Here is an 18,657-nt window from a genome sequence, read left to right on the forward strand (position 1 = left end):
TACAAACTATCCACAATAGACGAACCGCTCGACAAAAGTTATTTCGTATACGGGTGGACACTTGACAAAGAAAGGCGGTGCTATTATAAAAGCCACCTCAAACTATTCCACGCTGTATCTACACGGGGTACGTGGACCATCGGATTAGATATAATTCTAAAGACCGGCCCGACGAGGATCCAAAAGCAAAAGTTAAAATCAAGATATTAAACTATTTAGCGATCTATATCGATATTTCTATCCTAAAGATTTTATATAATTAGATCGATCGAGATAGGCGGTATTTTATTTTAAATAAACGTATTAATAGCTAGACGCTTAAGAAGGTATAGATTTCGTTTTTAGAGCCTTAAAAAATAGATATTACGGATTAATCGTGAAAGTAAGAAAGTAGCTTTAATCCGTTACGTTAATCTCTATTGTGTATATCGATTAAAGTTTATACTATCCGGGCTTATTATTTTTTAATCTTAAGCCCTATAGACCGTTTTACTCCGATTAAAGCTCTAGAATACTCTAGTTTTTAATCTTTATGATAGTATCTCCTTTAATAAATTTTAGAGAACTTAAAAGAAACGTTTACCTAAATACGAACCCTATATATTGACTTATTACGATCTTAATTTAGAAAATAGAATAGTTTAAAATAGAAAGATTGTCGGTATATTTGATTATGAATATACTACCTTCTTTCCTATTTAGTATAAGTATATTTCGGCCTTTTTTGGATTTACGGAAATAGATATAGAATTGAAAAGTTGCTCCGAGAGCGCTTAGACGCATATAGCGAGGCGCACGAAAATACCAAGGTATTCTAGGCGGACATATATAATCTAAGATAGTACCCAAATCTGGACAAAAAAGGCCAGGAAGCTTTAGAGAGATTGTCCTAGACAATCTTGACAGGATGAACAAGATGAATAAGAGATTTAGTCAAGGAATTAGCATGAATATAAGGATCTGAAGCTCTTCAAGAAAGAAGAGACAAGATATAAAATTTCGGATAAGCAACGTTCCAACAAAGCTGTGCATATAGATAGGAGCTATCCCAGCACCGAGAGACATGCCCAGAGTATTATCAGGTACATGAACTTATTTCTGGAAAAGCTATAGTTACTTACGCGGGCAGTGGCGGCCAGCATCTCTTGTTGGATGACCCACCGTTGGCAATTCACGGCCAGGTGGCCACGTTGTTGACAATAGTAGCAGTGATGAGTATCCTATTTTAAGTTAATATACATATACTACAAACCAGGCAACCGAACCATTTCACTTACGCTCTTTTTTTTTTTTTTTTTTTTTGTTGTTGTTGTTGTTGTGTCTTCTTCCCCTTCTTCACCCCCCGATCCTTGCCCGAGTAGGGCTTGTCGGCCGGCTTTCGGCCACCGGGCGGGCCATCTCCCGGAGGGGTGAAGTGTTTATAAAAAGAAGGAAAAGAAGGTGTGGCAATTTACTGGTGCTTTTATGCCTGAAGATCTACGCTCAAATTCACCGGCAGGATATTTATCGTTGTCTGCTGCCTTCCAGTTGGCTTAAAAGTTTCTACTTCTCAATGCTGTCTTATACCCCAGTAAAAGATCGAAGAAAGGTCGATCTTTTCGTCAACTAAGCAGTGTTTTAGGCCTTCTTGATAAACTAGGCTTCAATATAGATAGAGGGAGTATTACGCACTCTTATCATAAGAGTTGGAAAAATGATTGTGCAAATGATATAAAAATTAATGAGGAATGCTAGGTGGATGGGCATACTCTCAACAACTCAAGACAAAGACATCAACAACACCATGCACCAAGAGGTGATAAGCCGATCACCCACACTCATCAAGGCATTGAAAATATCTTTTGTATGAGAGAGCAAATTAATATTGGAAATCGCGAGCACGGAAAGGCCACTACGGGCGGTCGGGGAAGATGTTCGTAGCCCCAAGTCGACCCATGGTATCGCCCGTCGTGTTTACAGTGGACTTGAGACCCACCGATTGATGATTCCAGCCCTTGAAGGAGTCTCTATCCCATTGGAATTCATCACAGCAGCAATAATTGGAGGGACACTGGTGCAGGTACAACGCTCTACACCATCAGACACGATCCATGACGATCATCCCTTGCATGTCCTCCCTACCAACCATGATCGACGGGGTGTATTTCTCAAAATTAAGCATTGGGGCATTCCTGTGGCGTCCCAGGATAACCAACCCGCCCCCTGAAATAAAATCTTCGAAGCCACAGCATTCCCCGCGAGGGATGTTGACATGGCCGCGCGGGCAAGTGTACATAGAGGGGTGACGGGAGGGAAAAGGTCCACGAAACCACTACAACCCCCTTCATCCCAGTTATCCTAGAATGTCACCAAGGCGATCTGTCGTATAAAGACCGCGGGAATTCTTGCCACCCCTCGAGCTTGCTTTTGCATTCCGTGAATTTTCGTTAATACCCCTTTCCCTGCTCTTCAACCCGCTGCGTCTGGTTGACCCGTCGACACTTACTTTCGTTCACACTCACACGTTTCTTGCGATTGTTGAGACACAATGGTCAAGACTACTTACCTTCTTACGCTCTTTGCGGCCGTGAGCTTGGCTGCGCCTGTGCCTTCGGGCCAGGATAATGCGCAGGTGCGCCGTGATGGTCATGGAAACCTCATTGGCGCTGGTGCTGATGGCAGCGTCAACCAGATCCTAAGCTCGCTGGCTCCCCGGGGACAGAGCCGTGGCAACAAGCCGGACCTGATTAGCAGTCTGCCCATCGTCGGTGGTCTGCTCGGTGGGGTATGTGTTGAATCTGCTGTAGTGCATGTCAAGAGCTCATGGTGATACTGTGCACAGAAATCAAAGAACAAGGGTCGCGACTTGGACAGCAGCCAAGGTGGCCTCCCTATTTTGAGCGGCTTGCTCGGTGGAGTATGTGCTGCTGGTGTGTCTTCAAATGAGTCAGATGCTAATCCATTAGCAGGGAAAAGGCAAGCGAGACTACGGACAAAATGATGGCCAGAATTTCGGCCAGAATGCCGGTCAAAACCTCGGGCAAAATGGTGGTCAGAACGAAGGCCAGAATGAGGGCCAGAACGAAGGCCAGAATGAGGGAGAGAACGAAGGCCAGAACGAGGGCCAAAATGCTGCCCAGAACGGTGACGAGAACCAGCGTCGTGACTTGGGCAGTGACCTCAGTAGCCTCCCGATCGTTGGCGGACTCTTGGGTGGTGTAAGTGTCGCTTCCGAGTATTGACGTAGATGAAACCCAGACATGCTAACAAAGACGTCAAACAGGACAAGGACAAGAAGAAGGGTGATGGTGAGAAGGTTGACCAGAAGCACGAGGCGCGTCAGCTCAAGGGCGTCGAGAAGTTCCTGCACGGCCTGACCAGCGGTGGTGTATGTTTTCAGTCTACCCAATATGATTGCATCTGTACTGACTAGATGCAAAGCCCGTGACCAAGAGCCAGCGCCGTGACCAGATGGAGAACCCCCAGTTTGGTCCTCTCAGCGGTGTTGTCGATAAAGCTGTCGCCGATGGATACACTGCTGCTGATGAAGCTATGCCGGTATGTTCATCTTTTCTTCGGTCGTCTTGCCTCGCATAAAGGTGTCATCCTTCACGAAGAGCATCGGTCCTAATACATCGTTAGATGCGCCGTGATATGGACGAGGGCGAGAAGAGCCCGCTCAGCGGGTTGACTGGGAAGGGCGGCCTCGGCTCTCTGTTCAAGACCGGTCACCATGGCTTTGGTATCGGACCGGTGCGTCTTCTGTCATCATGGGAATAGAATCCACATGCTAACATGGTTCTAGCAACGCCGTGACGTCCACGAGCACGAGGAACGCGGCCAGAAGCCTATCCAGGGCTCCACATTGATGGATGTTCTGTTCAAGGGCGGTGCTATCGGCAAGCTGACCAAGGGCCTTTCTCCCAAGCCTGCTGGTGGTGCTAAGGGCGCTGGCGGTGCTGGTGGTGCTAAGGGTGGTCAGTAGACCACACCTCGTAGTAACTGTCCCTCCAGTGTCCGGATGGTGGTTAAATGTGGGCTGTGTGGTGTCAGATGGGGTCAATTGGCGACGCAGAGTGCGATTAAAGAAGCAACGGGTGCGTTGTTTAGTTTTGTCGAATTTGGACTATGCCATGTTTTGTTCTACTTTCCACCTTCCAGTCGTAGCGTGCTTCCATGGATTCTTCAAGGCCCAAGGTAACGCTTCATGGATTTCTTCTGTCTTGTTCTCGTCTAGAAAACCTGGACTCCGTGGAATCGAACACATTTTGAGACATCATGACCAGTTGCCTAGCTCATGGCAGGCGACATTTTTGCAAAGGAAAAAGACAAAGACACAAGAGACGTACGCTAGTTTTGCCAGCACAACTATGAGTCTCGTGAGTGTTGCTGTTGCTCTGCTCTATAACCCGATTTGTCGCTGCTGACTAGTGCTTGAGGGAGGAGGAAATACGGATGAAAAGCAAAGACTTAAAAAGAAAAACGAATATGAAGAAATTTCAGGGCGTACAAGGGGAGAGGTTGCGGATATATACTTCTGGATGCCATCTCCCCGAGATGCTCCAACCCAACCTCAAGTATACTTGCACACTACAAATTCCAAAGTGGAAATTCCAAAACAAATCACCGAGATCATAAATTCGTTTAACGTCAAACAGCCGGATGTCTCCGGCCAAGACCGCCCAGCAAACGAGCGCCTTGGGGTATCAAATCATTACATGCGGTAAAAGCCCAGCCCAAAAAAAAAACGAAGACACCAAACCAAGCTCTCAGTAGTCTCCCATATCCAAATCATCCACTTCCACTGTGGTCCCTAATGCCTCCTTGCCCTCCCGAATCATCGCTTGCAGCTGCTTGTTCAACCGACGGATACTGGCGTCTTCTTCTCGTTCCTGGCGGCGTATCTTGGCCGCCTGTCGTTGCATCTCGGCTGATCCTGGGCCATCCGTAGACCGAGGTGATGGCACACCCGGGTTACGCGCATTCTTGGTCGGGGTGGATGGTCGCACAGACAGCCTCGTCCTCTTACCCAGCCGAGGCATCACCGTTGGCCGTCGGCGGGGACTGGAAGCCTGGTGAGTTTTTGGTGCTCGAAGCGATGGACTGGCGACGTCGCTGCTGCCCACAAAGGGGTCGTTGGGGTTGTTTGGAACGACGATCCAGTTTCGCTCAATGTCGTCTTCGGGGTATTGGCCCGGGATCGGCGTTGGATGCCCCGTGCTGAACATATTCTTCTCGGCGGGACTCGATGCAGACTGCCCGGGATTGGGGTGTGTGGTGCTCATATCGTAGCCTTGACCTCCTCCTGCGTGGAACCCACGGAATGCGCCTGTCCAGCAAAAGTCCAAAACTTTCCCAACTACCTTGATCACAGATCGTCCCCAGCCCGCCTGGGGTGCAGGAGAGCAGCCATCGGCGCTTGGAGACGCGACACCCGAGTCGCGTCGGCTGCGTTTGCGGCTCGCTCCGGCTGACTCGGCCTGAGCTGCGGACTCCATGCTTGCATCAAGAGTGTGCGGCAAGAAAGACTCGCGATATCGGTTTGGGCGACAGTCGAGCTCTGGTGAGCCTTGCAACTCATTGTTGGCTTGGTAGTCGGTGTGGAGGAGTGGGGAGGAAAATTCGGACGGAGGTTCAAAATACGATGAGAGTTTCTCGGTGTCGCGTTGCGGTCGCTTGCGACTGAGAGAGAGCGAGTACAGAGAGGAGGATGCGGAGCCCGAGGACGGGGCATGAAATACCTGAGAGGACGCGCTCGAGAGGTCGAGCTTGGGAGAAGAGGCCGACTGATGAAACACAGTGGGCATGTCGGGCATTTTGATTTAAAAAGAAAGAAGAAAGAAGACAACGAAACACGGGGAGAGAAAGGAGGTTTCTCTCCCAGCTGGTGGGGAGGGAAACAAGGAAGCAGAGAGAGCTATCGATAACCCCAGGCAAATCGACTAGTGTTGTTTCTATAACAACCGGCGTCATCGTGAGACATCTCCCAACTAGATACAACTCCCCCTACATGTGGCCATCGCCTCAACTCCCAATTACAATCGCTGGCTTGTCCATTGCACCCCCGCAGCATTCAGTCCGTCATCGCCATCCACCAACACACACCATCCCTCGCCGCCCTGTCCGCCGTCGCCCGCAATCACCGCTTCGAAGTGTTCGCGCGCAAACCCAAGCACCCGGTCATCAAAAGTTCCGGGTTGCAACCACACTGCAGGGATGCCCACCGAGTGGGCCTCTTGCAGGACTTGCAGGGTCACGGGCGGTGGGGTCACCACGGACAGCGAGGTCTGCGTTGGCGACGACAGACTGGCCGGTGACGGGACCGTATCGTAAGCACGCGAGGGGAGGGAGATCTGCGCCGCTCGTGGGTTGAGCGGTGTTACCGGCAGCGAATGTTGGTGGTACCAAGCGAGGACTACACAGGAATCAGCAAGGCGACAGCCAGAAAGGCATGCGCTCCGTACTTTTGTATCCAAACTTGTTGGTGTCGTTGCTGGCGCCGGCCACGGCGAAGCGTGGGGAGGAGAAGAATCGCTTGACAGCTTCCATAATGAAGAATGTTTTTGCTATTCAATATTGCGCAAGCAGACAAAGAAATCCGAAATCCGAGAGATGTTGGAAGGGGAATTGTAGGTGAGCAGACGGAGCGATAGACTTCCCTCGGCATCCGCCCTTCCTCACCTCCCCGATCATCGGCGAATCCACATTCACCTGCTCCCCCATCACCCACAGCTCTGAGGGTCTCCTGCACATGCCACCGTTCGTCCCCCGCAAGCGATCCTCTTCTGGGGATCCACCCCCGGCCAAACGCCCCCGAGCCGATGCTGCCCCCTCCGCCGTCCTTGACTCTGACTCCGATTCCTCTCTGAGCGACGCGCCCGAGCCCCGCGATGACAGCGGGGAAACACAAGACGAGGAATCTTCTGACGAGGATGAGGACATCGACTGGGAAGACGCTGTTGGACCCAAGACCAGCGCGACCACTCCCACCACCGGCCCGGAGCTACAAGATCTCGAGTTGGTCCTAGACAAAAACGAACCACACGTATCCGACCTCTTAGACGGCAAGAAAGGACCGAGCAAGATCGAGCGCCAGATCCGTATTCAGACACACTGCATGCATGTCCAATGTCTGCTCTTCCACAATGCCATCCGCAACGCCTGGCTCAACGATGCCAAGGTTCACGAGATCTTACGTCATAAGCTGCCTGCGGGCATTCACCAGGAAGTCCAGAAATGGCGAATCGCATCAGGATTGGAGATTCCAGAGCGAAAGCCAGAACCGCCTAAGAAAAAGGGGAAGGGGAAGAAGGCTGCCAAAAACAAAGACTGGAGCGCGGAATCAGAGCGCCTGGAGCCCGGCCAGCCGGACATGAGTCGGGGCGACCCGATTATCTCGCTGATGAAGGTGCTGGTCGCATACTGGAGGAAGCAGTTCCATATTACGGTGCCGGGACTACGGAAGCATGGATATCGCCCGGTCTCATCACTCGAGAAAGAAATCTCTGCATTTAATAAAGAAGAACATGAACCAAACACCGGTGGAGAGCGCATCGTGGATGTCAAAGAATTCCGATCGGTGGCAGAACACATGCAGGGATCGCGAGATGTCGGTGCCCAGCTCTTTACAGCGCTTGTCCGCGCCCTCGGCATTGAAGCGAGACTCGTGTCCAGCTTGCAACCATTAGGCTTTGGTTGGACCAAGGCGGAGATCTTCACCCCGTCTAAGGATACAAAGCCCGATAATCCTGCTGAAGAGAAGGAAGAGAAGTCTGAGGAATCCGAGGCAGAAACCGATTCTGAATATGAATCGACAAAGAGGAAAAGAAATGGCCATTATGACAAGGACCTGCCATTCCCCATCTACTGGACTGAAGTGGCTTCACCAGTCACCAACGAGATCATTCCCGTTGACCCGTTGGTCCTTTCGAACCCGGTAGCAACAACGCCAGAGCTACAAGCAGCATTCGAGCCACGCGGGGCAAAAGCTGAGCGAGCAAAGCAGGTCATATGCTATGTTGTTGCACACTCGGCGGACGGAACGGGGAAAGATGTCACGACAAGATATCTCCGTCGGCGGACATGGCCTGGCAAGACCAAGGGCTTTCGAATGCCTGTGGAAAGGATCCCGGTACCAGGCCGTCGGGGCCAGTTCTATGAGTTTGACTGGTTTCGGATGACCATGCGGGGGTATGTCCGGCCAGCAGACCGGCGAACCACGGTGGACGAGCTCGAAGACACGCGGGACCTCCAGCGCAAGCAACCCGAAAAGAAGAAACCCGCGCAGACGGGGGACACTCTGCAGAGTCTGCGAACATCCACAGAATTCGTGCTGGAGCGATTCCTGCGCCGTGAGGAGGCGCTGCGGCCCGGCGCAGAAGCAGTCCGTACCTTCGTGGCAGGTAAAGGCGCCCGGGCTAAAGAAGAGCCTGTTTACCGGCGCGCGGACGTGGTCAAATGCATGTCTGCAGAGAGCTGGCACAAGGAGGGCCGGCAAATCCAGGCCGGCGCAGTCCCTCTGAAACGAGTCCCCATCCGGGCCGTGACACTCTTGCGCAAGCGCGAAGTTGATCACATGCAGCGCGAAACAGGCCAGAAACCCATGCAGGGCTTATACGCGCGCAACCAGACCGAGTACATTGTGCCGCCGCCCATCCAAGATGGTATCATTCCCAAAAACGACTATGGGAACATCGACTGCTTCGTGCCCAGCATGGTCCCGCGCGGTGCAGCGCATGTACCATTGCCCGGCACCGTCCGCATCTGCAAGAAACTTGGCATCGATTATGCCGAGGCTGTGACCGGCTTTGAGTTTGGGTCGAAGATGGCTGTCCCGGTTATTCAGGGTGTGGTGGTCGCCGCCGAGAATGAGTCTCTCTTGAAAGATGCCTGGCGCGTCGATGCCGCGGAGAAGCAGAAGCGCGAACAGCTCAAGGCTGAAAAGCGCATTTTGCAGACCTGGCGCAAGTTCTTGTTTGGTCTTCGCATTACCGAACGCGTCCGGGAGGAGTACGGCGGAGACTCGGTGGAGGCTCGAGAACGAGACACCCACAATCCCTTTGCTGTCCGCAAGAAGGACCAGCCGCCTGAGGAAATTGATCATGGCGAGGATGAAGATCATGAGTCTTCTCGCGATGCTTTCGACCATGGCGGCGGCTTTCTTCTACCCGGTGAAGATGACGACGCTGACGATGGGTTGATAGTCGAACAACACCCTCCAGATGAGCGGGGCAATGCAGCCGATGAATCTCATAAACAACGCTCTGATCGAGAGACATCGCATCCTGTCTCCATCTCGTCCGAGTCGGGCGAAAGCTAGCCCTGGAGGACGAAGGGTCGGTGTCTGAGAATGCCCCGAACGACCCGTCCTTTATAGTGATTGATTTTTTAATCTGCATACTACTGTACTTTTAGCCATGAGCAACTCTGTGATGTAACGATATTTCAATGACTCGGAGCACATCTATTTGGCCCAGCAAATACAATTCGAGCCAACGTGGAAATGTCCTTCCCTATTGTTCCCTACAACTTGGTCCGCAACAAGAACCGGGGCCTTATAGTAGGAGATTCGTATCTTAATCTTTCCTAGAAGAATATGAGACCGCCATACCTAGCTAGCCTCTTCCAAAGGACTTCATACTCTTTTACCTCAAAGTATATCGCATAACCCCCAAGGCAAATCAGGGACGTGACAGCTCGTCCACACAGTAGAAACAAACTGTCAAGCACGAGTTTATAGATTGCAGTCTTTCTAAAGGGTTTCTAAAGGAGACCGCCTATCTAGTATTCTAGGCCAAGACACAAAGTTATGAGAAGGATTATCCTAGTAGAAGATTATACGATAACACAGTCAAGGGCACTTGAAATTCTTTTTTTTTTCTCTCGAGGTAACTAAACTTGGCTGTTATGCCGCAAGTCCCTCAGCCTTCTCGATCTCCTCCCTGCTTAAGCACCATTTCGCCTGCAGATTCGGGTCCAGACTAAGTCCATATACATCCTTGGGCCACCACTCGCCCCAGCTGGTCAAAAATATCTGCTCGCGGTCGGCGGGGAAGTCGTTGATGGACCATGCGCGAAGAAGGTTCTGCGCTCCTGTACAAAACATGAGCAACTCTGAACCTGCAAGTCGGGATTGGGTTGACGACATACCTTCTGGGATGGCCTTGGCGTCGGGCATATCCATGGACAGACCCATATCCGAGGCCAGCTTGGTGTTGGGGATGAGGCCGGGCGAGACAGCCACAACTCTGCAGCTGGGAAGTTCGCGGCGCCAGTAGTGTGCTCCCAGCAGGCCCACGAACTTCGAGGCACTATAGATGGCGCGAATGCCGGCGCCGGAGTCGGCCTTCAGGCCAATATCAAGATCTCCTGCACAACAGAAACTGTGAGTTACTGTCCCTTCTACAAGAGCTCGTTGGAACTGAACTTACCCAGATCGTTTGCTCCAATACTACGGATAGATCCGGACGAAACGAAGACGAGACGTGACTCCGAGACTGTCAGAGTCTCACGAAGCAAATGGACCAGATAATGTTGAGCTATAGGAACTGGTGAGCCGTCGCTTCGAACATTGGGATTTGATTGGTATTCATACCTAAATGGTTGACGACGTACCCTTCACACCACGATGAGCCATGCGGACCAGGACCCTTGGCGTCATCGAGCGTGCCAGCATTGAGGAAGAGGTAATCCAACCGCTTCCCACCCAGTTGAGCGAGCGCCTGCTGGGCAAAGCCCTGCACACTGCGCAAGTCTGCGAGGTCTAGCGGCAGAACATGGACAGTGTGCTTGGCCGTGTCAAATTCGAGTTCGGTGTATGCAGCCTGGGCCTTTGCTATGCTCCGAGCTCCCAGAATGAAATTGTAGGGCTCTGATTGCTGGAGTAGCTGTTTGATTGCTTCGAAGCCCTGTTGAACGTGTTAGATTGCTGAACAACCACGGAGCTACTTGGAATAGTAATACCAGGCCGGAAGAGGCTCCTGTCGCGATGACATTCTTTGCAGCTGACATCTTTGCAAATTTATAGAGATCTGGTGGCAAAGGAGTTTTCAAGAGTATGGTTATAAAACGAGTCTTCATGCCCCTCCTATGCCCCTCCCCCTTGCGCTTACAAAGCAGATGCATCCGCATTGGCGAGTGTGTTTATTCCTGTTTATTGTGGGTCTATCTTTTCTAAATTGGTTATTTCTTCATATGAGTCCAGGTTTCATGAAGAAATTCTACGATGTGTGGCGGTAGTACATCCACTCAGGGTTCTGTTGCGGACTTGCCAAACCCTAACAATCCCCCCAACTTCAATATTGTACAATTCTCGCACAGCAACCTTCTCATAGGGTATGTCCATGTTAAAGTGGGAATAGTTTCATGGCACCTAAACAGCGAAGGCATTGCAAGCCAGTGCCAGAGAAAATGAACCCGGCCATGTCAAGCACCACACGCAATCAGGATTGAGAGAGAAAGGAGAAGAGATTGCAAGGCAAGTAAATCGTAAATCCAGAACATAAGATCGATAAGTCCCATGTGGGTTCACCGACTACTATCACGACCATCCATGCACGAAATCCCTCCACGGTAAGGGCTTCCAATGGCACAGGGAGGTCGGTGGGCCAATGACGGGCAATTTCCTGACAGATCATTACCTCAAAGCCATGAAGCGAAATGACTCGGATGCGCCCTAAACATAGAAACATGGATTTGAATGATATCGGCTTGACTGAAAAGTTGACGCATTGCTCAAATATTGGGTATAGGGTGGTTGCTTTCGCAGCTTCTCGTAGACTAATATACACGGATGCAGGGTGTGTCTGCAAATCGCATTTGCGATACACCCTCAATAGAATGCCCAGATGATATGCTATCTCACCAGAGGATGTGAAAAAGAGGGCAGATAGAAGCAACAGAGGAACATGGCATTCCTATGACGAGTAATCTTCTCGTACTTCTCCTGTGTCCTGGAGCCGATAAACCTCGTCGGATGGTCCATCCCGAGGAATGAATGGCCGGGACTGGGCTTGTTCCTCGTCATCCAGCTTGCCAAAGCCATCCGCGCCGACAAAATCCGTCTTGTCGTAGGGAATGTCGCAGCGCACAGACGCCAGGGCCGGGTAATAGCGACGGTAAGAGAACCAGCACACTGCCAGGCCCAGGATCGAGCCGGATGTCACATCCCAAACATCGTGTCGGTAGTCGTCCAGACGGGAAATGGCAATCATCAACGCACAAAAAAGCGGCGTCAGAGCCAGTAGACACCGGCCCAGATCGGCTCGAGGACGGAAGATATGCATCTGGCCGCAAAAGAAGCTATGTGTACAAAATTAGCGGGCTGGTTCAGCGCATATCCCGCAATTGCAATTTCGCGTTGCGCGTTCCAACAAGAGAGAGAGAGAGAGAAGACATACAGCGATAAATAGCCCAATCCACTGAACGAGAAGCTACTATGTCCACTCGGGAAACTCCGAAACCCTTCATGCAGGAGTCCATGGTTGGGTTGTGTGCAGATGGTCCACGGTACTAGCGCGGCGTCGGCAGTGCCTCGGGCAGGCTGGCAGCGCGCAAGCAGATCAGGCCGCGGCCTGCCTACCGCGTTCTTGATCAGATCCGTCAGGAGTGATGTCAAAATCAAAGAAACACCAAGTCCGAGAACCGTGGCTTGAGTTTGTTGGACTCCGGGGCGGAACATGGCCGACCAGGCAAGGAGGATCGCGAAGGGAATAATGCCGGCGTAGATGATTGCCCATGCTAGAAACAAATTGGTGGTTAGTTTGTCAATGCATTTGGAGAGCAATTCTCAGCTGTCTTACGCATAGGCACTCGCTCATGCGTAGCGTATGGGTACTGAATGGCGCGGTTGTCGAGGGATATCATGCGGTGGAACGGGTCTATAAGCTGGACCTACACCAACCCATTGGGATTAGCTGACCATATTCAAGAATTGGAGAAAGAAAACCACTGACCAGTAACCACGCGGCCGTCAGAAACCCCAGCGTAACGTAGTCGGCGGCATAGGAGCGCTGCCAGAATCGAGCAGCGGCACCGACAACGCCAACGTGGTGCGCTGGCGAGGCGGAATTGGGCGAATTGCGAGACATGCTGCGCCGATCAATGTATCTCTCTATTATATAGCTACAGCCCAAGCAATAGATATATCATAGAGGCGAGGAAACCTCGGAGATTTTTGTCGCGGAACAGCACCGGGGTACGATGGCGGCCTAGAGACAGATCGCCCCAAAGCACAGACCAGCCGCGTCTCCAACTCGTCTTTCTCCACTTCATTCACTTCTGCGCCGCAACCCACCCTCGACCTTCCCACGGACCAGCGTACTCGCAGAAATATGGCCGATACAGGTCAACAGCGAACCGTCCCCGCGGCCTTTGCACCACCGCCGCCCCTGTGGAAACACTTTACCCGCGACAATCTCGACAAGTTGGAGCGGATCAAAACCGAGGCATCGAAGGGGGAAGATGGCCAACCACGCCCACACAAAGAATGGACACCATCAGAACTGCGCGCTCTGGACCTGCCGACTGAGCTACGGATGCTTGTGCCCCCTGCGATTCCAACGGAGCAGTACAGTGTTTTTGGCGAATTGCAAAGCGTGAGTAGAACCACGACCAAAAGCATGAATGGTGAGAGTGTTGGCTAACAATGTACTGTTTCTCTGTGTGTTCCAGATGTCGACTGTTCTCCCTTCCCTAAAAGACCAGGGAATCGACCAGCTCTACCCCGAGCCTGCAGCCGAAGACACCGGAGACCCGTCGAAACCCGTGGCCCCGCTCAACCACGCATACTATCTGCTGAAGATCAGCAAGTCGCTGCTGCTCAATTTCCTCGAGTTCGTCGGCATTCTCTCCGGGTCGCCCGAGCAGTTCGAGGCCAAGGTGGAGGATCTGCGCAACTTGTTCATCAACGCCCACCACTTGCTGAACCTATACCGGCCGCACCAGGCGCGCGAGTCGCTTATTATGATGATGGAGGAGCAGCTGGACCGCACCCGCGATGAAATCCGGCAGATGGACAAGGCTCAGGCGGAGATTGAGGCTGCCCTCAACCAGTTGCAGGTCGAAGGCCGTCAGACTGGCTCAGCGCAGCAAGCTGCTGAGGAAGCAGGGGTTTCCAAGACGCAAAATTCTCGTGCAGTTGATGACTCGCGTTTGATTTGGGATCTTTTGGATAAAGAGAACTGAATCGGACTGTGGAGTTGGTTTTCTACTACATACGTCGACCGTTGACTGAGAGTCGAGGAAGCATCGCCTCATCCAAGAGTTACGCTTCTGCTTTTGAGCAGAAAGAGGCAACCGTGCATTTCACTTGCCGAACAGGCAGCCTTTCGCGTCTTCTGGACCTGATCATCGTGGCTTGGGTATGCCTTGGGTTGCAGAATACCCATTGCCGCTTACGCTACCACCGGCCCCCTCCATCCCGCGCCTAGCACAAGTCTTGATGCAACAAAGCAACGAGCTTCAAATCTCGACAGCGCTCGGCCCAGGGGGACGTCCGAGGAGGTGGCCTCTCACGGAGTAGCCACGCCCGTGTTCCAGTGACGAGCGCGGCATTGATCATACAAGCTACTATACCCACAGCTAGCGGGTTAAATAAAGAAAAGCATATTGTATACACATACTGCTGTACCTTCCCAATATGGCAAGTCACATGCTAGCCCAATAAAGTTAGTAGATCACATGATCCACGCCTTAAAAGCCCAAATTTGCTGCGCGCCCAACTCTGCCGCGTCGACACCCCAAGAGTGACTTTTATTGCGACTCTCCTCTGCCGGTATTCACTAACATATGGTAAGTTGACTTGTTTATCGTCTTGCAATGATTGTGTACTCGTCCTTCGAGGATGATTGATGCCTTTTTTTTATGTTTCAACCCCATCTGAAAGTACCCAATTGAGAAGGGGTGCTCTATGATTCCACCTACGCATCTACAATCTGAGCTCTGCCCCGCATACATCGAGTCTTGTCTCTATTCTTTGAACGGATATATGCATTGATTCGGTATTGCGCGATGGCATGTGGTTTCTTGTGTCTGCTTTGAAAAATGCCAGAACTTGTGAGGATGCTTGCTAATGGTTCTCAGACTTTCAGGTGCTTGTTTCTCTCCAGTCAATGGGATATCTGGGCTCGAATTAGCCCTTGTTATGAATGAAACATACGGTTCAATATATAATCTCTAGCTGTTCTTGTAAGCAATAGTTCGATACTATAAGATGGAATTGTACTCGGAGATTAGTGCTGTCATTATATCTACTTTAGATTCTACTTTAAAGGTTGTTAAAGGTTGTATCGTGTGCTCCGTCAGTGTATGTACACGCAAGTGTATCCCAATCCCACAAACTCCCAGCGCTGGTAAGGCAAAAATGTCATGCAGAAAGAAGCAAGAAAGAATAAATAGAAAGAAAAAAAGAAAAAAAAAATTTTTCTCATGCCGCCAGATGCGACACGGCCCGTTGCTCGGCCCAGGCCTTGTCAATGGCACACTCGGCCAGTCGCTTCAACTCCATGACAAAATCCGCGACCAGCTTGAATTGCACGACCTCGTTTCCTGGCAGCTTGCGCGAGAAGATACGATCCATCATCTTGGATGCCATCCTTAATCGGTCGAGATCCTCGCGCGAGTGCGGGTCTAGCGGATTCTGAAGGATGCTGCAGAAGATGGTGAGGAGGGCGGACATAGGGTAGAAGACCAGGGTCCTAATAGGAAGCAAAAGTGTGAGCAGAGACATGTGCAAGGTTTGGAAAAATGGTTACATACCAGAAGACACCGTCTACCAACACACGCTCTGCAGCCTCGAGATAACACAAACTCGAGCGGCTCGCCTCAACGGACAGCGCTAAACTCGAGCTGATGCCCTCAGTGATTATCCCGGTCTGGCTCTGGAACCATGCCTTGCAGCGGCCGCTCGCTTGGTGGATGATGGTCTGGCAGAGGTAGTAGTTCAAGCGCAGCATGACCGAGTGCATGCTCATATTGGGGTCTGGGGTCTCGGGCGAAAAGGACATGGTGGGACGCCACGACGGGGGCACGGACAGCCGCCACTCTTCCAGCTGGTCGTCCAGCTCCCGAATCCCCTTCAGGAGCTCGGCGTCGGACTTCTTAAGCGCGCTGACCGAATACAAGGTGCGGTGTGCCCGCGACTTGATCATGCTGAGCCGCAGGTCGAATGGGAATACTGGGCCCTCGTAGGGGGCGTCGCTCTCGACATCTGAGAACGCCCGTTCTAGATAGCCTGGTGGCAGGGTCAGGTCGCAGTTCTCGTCAGTGATGATGGGTGGTTGTCCTGTACGGAGTGCGACATCGCTGTCTATGGTGTAGCATATCCAGAAGAGATTCCGAGCGTGTTCCCGCTTTAGTTGGCCACGCGCTTCGGAGGGGCATGTCCGGGGATTTGTGGTATTGGCACCCAGCATAAACAACAGTCGTACCGCAACCGCGGCATAGTAGTTGGTGGCCCGCATGTTCCCCGAAGACAGCTCAAACATAGTCTATGAGCACGGTCAGATAGCCATTGAGAACCATTTCTGTATCAAAACTTACCAACATAGTCACCGCCTCCGCCCCATGCAAGTTCGCCGGCTCCTGCAAGACCTGAGGCATGAGAAATTGCGCCAAAGTAGCCAGCCCATCCTGGTCGACGGGGGGATGCGACAAAGTCTGGATAAATTCTTTGATGGGAGGCAAGCGTGACACAAAAGCCAAGAACGCCAGCACGCTTGCTCGAGAACTGGCTTGGCCATATCGGAAGCTATCAGGTGGCTGCCGGTAGACCTCGTCAATAGTCTCTTCAAAAAGCATGACATCCACAATCGGGAAGATTCGCCGCATCACTGGACAGCTCTTATAAGCGGCAAAATACAGCTGCACGACGCTCCAGTCAGGCATCTGGAAGGGATTCTGGTTTCGGAGGTTCATCAGCAGGGCGTTTGTGCTCTGGCCACGCTCCTTTTCCCAGGGAGCATGGTTCGGGGTGACTCTGTCGGTCGAGATGGTTTGGCCTGTTCGAGCCTTGATCCACTCCTGGCCCTCGGGCACAAGAAATGGAATCCCCGTAAGGATACTGATGACTCCCAGCTCTTTGCCAGCAAAATGCACGCCCACTGAACAGGGAACTAGCGACTGGCTGGAGGTGCTGGGCGAGCTGCCCGTAGTCGCCGAGCCATCTGAGGGATGAAACAGTTCATTTGGCACTGTGAATGATACATTAGAGATGTCGTTACTTTGGTCATCTCATCAGGGAGAGAAGTCCCATACCAGAGACCGAAACGTCCCGCTTCAGATTCTCCGCGAGGAGTTGCTCGATACGACTGATACGCTCTGAAAGCTGCGACTCATGAGGCCTACTACATTTTGAAGATTAGCCGGCCCACTTTCTCCCATCGAAGACAGCCCCCGGAGTGCAAGAAGCTTACACGTCATCGTCGCGTTCTTTGCGTTTCCGCGGCACAACTCGCTCAAATGTACAGGGAATATTGTGGTGACTGCACCAATTACACTGCGGCTGCACGGCATCGCATTTGATCTTTTATTTTTGTTAGGTTGAGCCAGGCGGTTGGGGATGTGTGCCTCGGGAGGTCCTCTACCTTGCGCTTGTAGCACGAATCACACGCCCGTGCAGTTCGGCGCCGCGCTTGATCCGAGCGGCCATCCATTGTCTGACAGAAGCGGTTGGAGCACCTTCAATTCCTGGTGGATCAGTCAGAGACCCGACAAAACAAAAAGGAATCGCGACAACGAGTCAGGCTGTCGGAACGTGGACAAAAAATCAACCGCTGACTCATCATCCGGCAGTGGAAACTGTTGGATTTTGGTATTTTCCGGATGTTGTCTGTCCAATATTCATATTTTACGCCCAGGTAGAGAATTTATTATCTAAATGCTTTCATGCCTAACTCTTTTATGGTCACTACCCTCCTTGTCCTTGTCACTACTATGACATCGTGATGTGACACCATCTACATAGCTTACTATGAATCACGTGATCCCATAAGATATCAAGTCACCATCAATCCTCACTCGTGACCGATTCCAGCCCCAAGTGAGTGTGATTTACGACAAGGCAGCAGAAGTCCAGCAATTCTTTTCCAAGATCGACACCAGCAATCTGGACCCGGTATATAAGAGATGGGTTGACAATTACCCAGGCAGGGCTGAACCGGTGAATCTGGTTTTCGAGTTGATGCAAAACGAACGCCTTGAGAAATTCCTCATAACTAGTACTTTTTGAATATCAACTACAACCGACTGGATAAAAAAAAAAAAGAGAAACCCATCAAGATATTCAAAATCGTTGGCATTGTATAAGACGCTGCAAAAGGTATAGATTGGGATATCGGACATGAACAAAAAAAAAACTCCCGCAGATACGCAAGCTATAACACAGGCCATCCGCCACAGTCCTCGGGCTATTCACATCACCGTGCAGATACAGCAGTCACATTCCTCGTCGCCGCAGTCGCATCCAAAACACGGTTTCGACACGCCCTTGATGGGCTTCTTGATCGAGCCCCCGGAACTGGTGGAGGGGAGCGTGCAGTTGATCGGCGTTGTAATCGAGGTGCCCATGGTGGGTGGAGGGTTTAAGTCAAGGGCACTATCTTGCGGAATTTAGAGAATGAGATGACGTGCCCCCGAGATCTCTTTCAAGGTTGTATAATAAAGGGGGGACAATTTGGATGG

The 18,657-nt window shown here is 51.5% G+C and overlaps 8 protein-coding genes across 8 annotated transcripts; 3 read left to right on the plus strand and 5 right to left on the minus strand.

Annotated features, from left to right (window-relative positions):
• Positions 1 to 2,527: 2,527 nt before the first annotated feature.
• NUU61_010077 (uncharacterized protein) lies at positions 2,528 to 3,964 on the plus strand (the record flags this gene model as incomplete). The annotated part of the gene is made up of 7 exons (XM_056660602.1): positions 2,528 to 2,764; positions 2,822 to 2,896; positions 2,949 to 3,197; positions 3,263 to 3,367; positions 3,421 to 3,537; positions 3,622 to 3,732; positions 3,785 to 3,964. 7 exons carry the CDS (start codon positions 2,528 to 2,530, stop codon positions 3,962 to 3,964), a joined length of 1,074 nt encoding a protein of 357 aa, XP_056507100.1.
• Positions 3,965 to 4,748: 784 nt separating this feature from the next.
• Positions 4,749 to 5,795, minus strand: NUU61_010078 (uncharacterized protein; the record flags this gene model as incomplete). The annotated part of the gene is made up of 1 exon (XM_056660603.1): positions 4,749 to 5,795. The coding sequence occupies one exon, from the start codon at positions 5,793 to 5,795 to the stop codon at positions 4,749 to 4,751; it is 1,047 nt and encodes a 348-aa protein (XP_056507101.1).
• A 219-nt stretch (positions 5,796 to 6,014) lies between these two features.
• Positions 6,015 to 6,528, minus strand: NUU61_010079 (CoA-binding protein; the record flags this gene model as incomplete). The annotated part of the gene is made up of 2 exons (XM_056660604.1): positions 6,015 to 6,394; positions 6,444 to 6,528. 2 exons carry the CDS (start codon positions 6,526 to 6,528, stop codon positions 6,015 to 6,017), a joined length of 465 nt encoding a protein of 154 aa, XP_056507102.1.
• Positions 6,529 to 6,730: 202 nt separating this feature from the next.
• Positions 6,731 to 9,298, plus strand: NUU61_010080 (Rad4 family protein; the record flags this gene model as incomplete). Its single annotated transcript, XM_056660605.1, has 1 exon — positions 6,731 to 9,298. One exon carries the CDS (start codon positions 6,731 to 6,733, stop codon positions 9,296 to 9,298), a length of 2,568 nt encoding a protein of 855 aa, XP_056507103.1.
• A 585-nt stretch (positions 9,299 to 9,883) lies between these two features.
• On the minus strand, positions 9,884 to 10,989 carry NUU61_010081 (uncharacterized protein; the record flags this gene model as incomplete). The annotated part of the gene is made up of 5 exons (XM_056660606.1): positions 9,884 to 10,071; positions 10,129 to 10,347; positions 10,410 to 10,517; positions 10,574 to 10,886; positions 10,942 to 10,989. 5 exons carry the CDS (start codon positions 10,987 to 10,989, stop codon positions 9,884 to 9,886), a joined length of 876 nt encoding a protein of 291 aa, XP_056507104.1.
• A 905-nt stretch (positions 10,990 to 11,894) lies between these two features.
• NUU61_010082 (phosphatase PAP2 family protein) lies at positions 11,895 to 13,067 on the minus strand (the record flags this gene model as incomplete). Its single annotated transcript, XM_056660607.1, has 4 exons — positions 11,895 to 12,279; positions 12,378 to 12,717; positions 12,780 to 12,870; positions 12,933 to 13,067. 4 exons carry the CDS (start codon positions 13,065 to 13,067, stop codon positions 11,895 to 11,897), a joined length of 951 nt encoding a protein of 316 aa, XP_056507105.1.
• A 243-nt stretch (positions 13,068 to 13,310) lies between these two features.
• On the plus strand, positions 13,311 to 14,163 carry med7 (mediator complex subunit MED7; the record flags this gene model as incomplete). Its single annotated transcript, XM_056660608.1, has 2 exons — positions 13,311 to 13,574; positions 13,651 to 14,163. The coding sequence occupies 2 exons, from the start codon at positions 13,311 to 13,313 to the stop codon at positions 14,161 to 14,163; spliced, it is 777 nt and encodes a 258-aa protein (XP_056507106.1).
• Positions 14,164 to 15,403: 1,240 nt separating this feature from the next.
• Positions 15,404 to 17,630, minus strand: NUU61_010084 (putative C6 transcription factor; the record flags this gene model as incomplete). The annotated part of the gene is made up of 5 exons (XM_056660609.1): positions 15,404 to 15,674; positions 15,736 to 16,466; positions 16,519 to 17,168; positions 17,233 to 17,318; positions 17,578 to 17,630. 5 exons carry the CDS (start codon positions 17,628 to 17,630, stop codon positions 15,404 to 15,406), a joined length of 1,791 nt encoding a protein of 596 aa, XP_056507107.1.
• Between the last annotated feature and the right edge of the window lie 1,027 nt (positions 17,631 to 18,657).

Source organism: Penicillium alfredii (genome assembly GCF_028826965.1).
Source record: "Penicillium alfredii strain IBT 34128 chromosome Unknown utg000012l_segment0_segment0, whole genome shotgun sequence".
NCBI lineage: Eukaryota > Fungi > Ascomycota > Eurotiomycetes > Eurotiales > Aspergillaceae > Penicillium > Penicillium alfredii.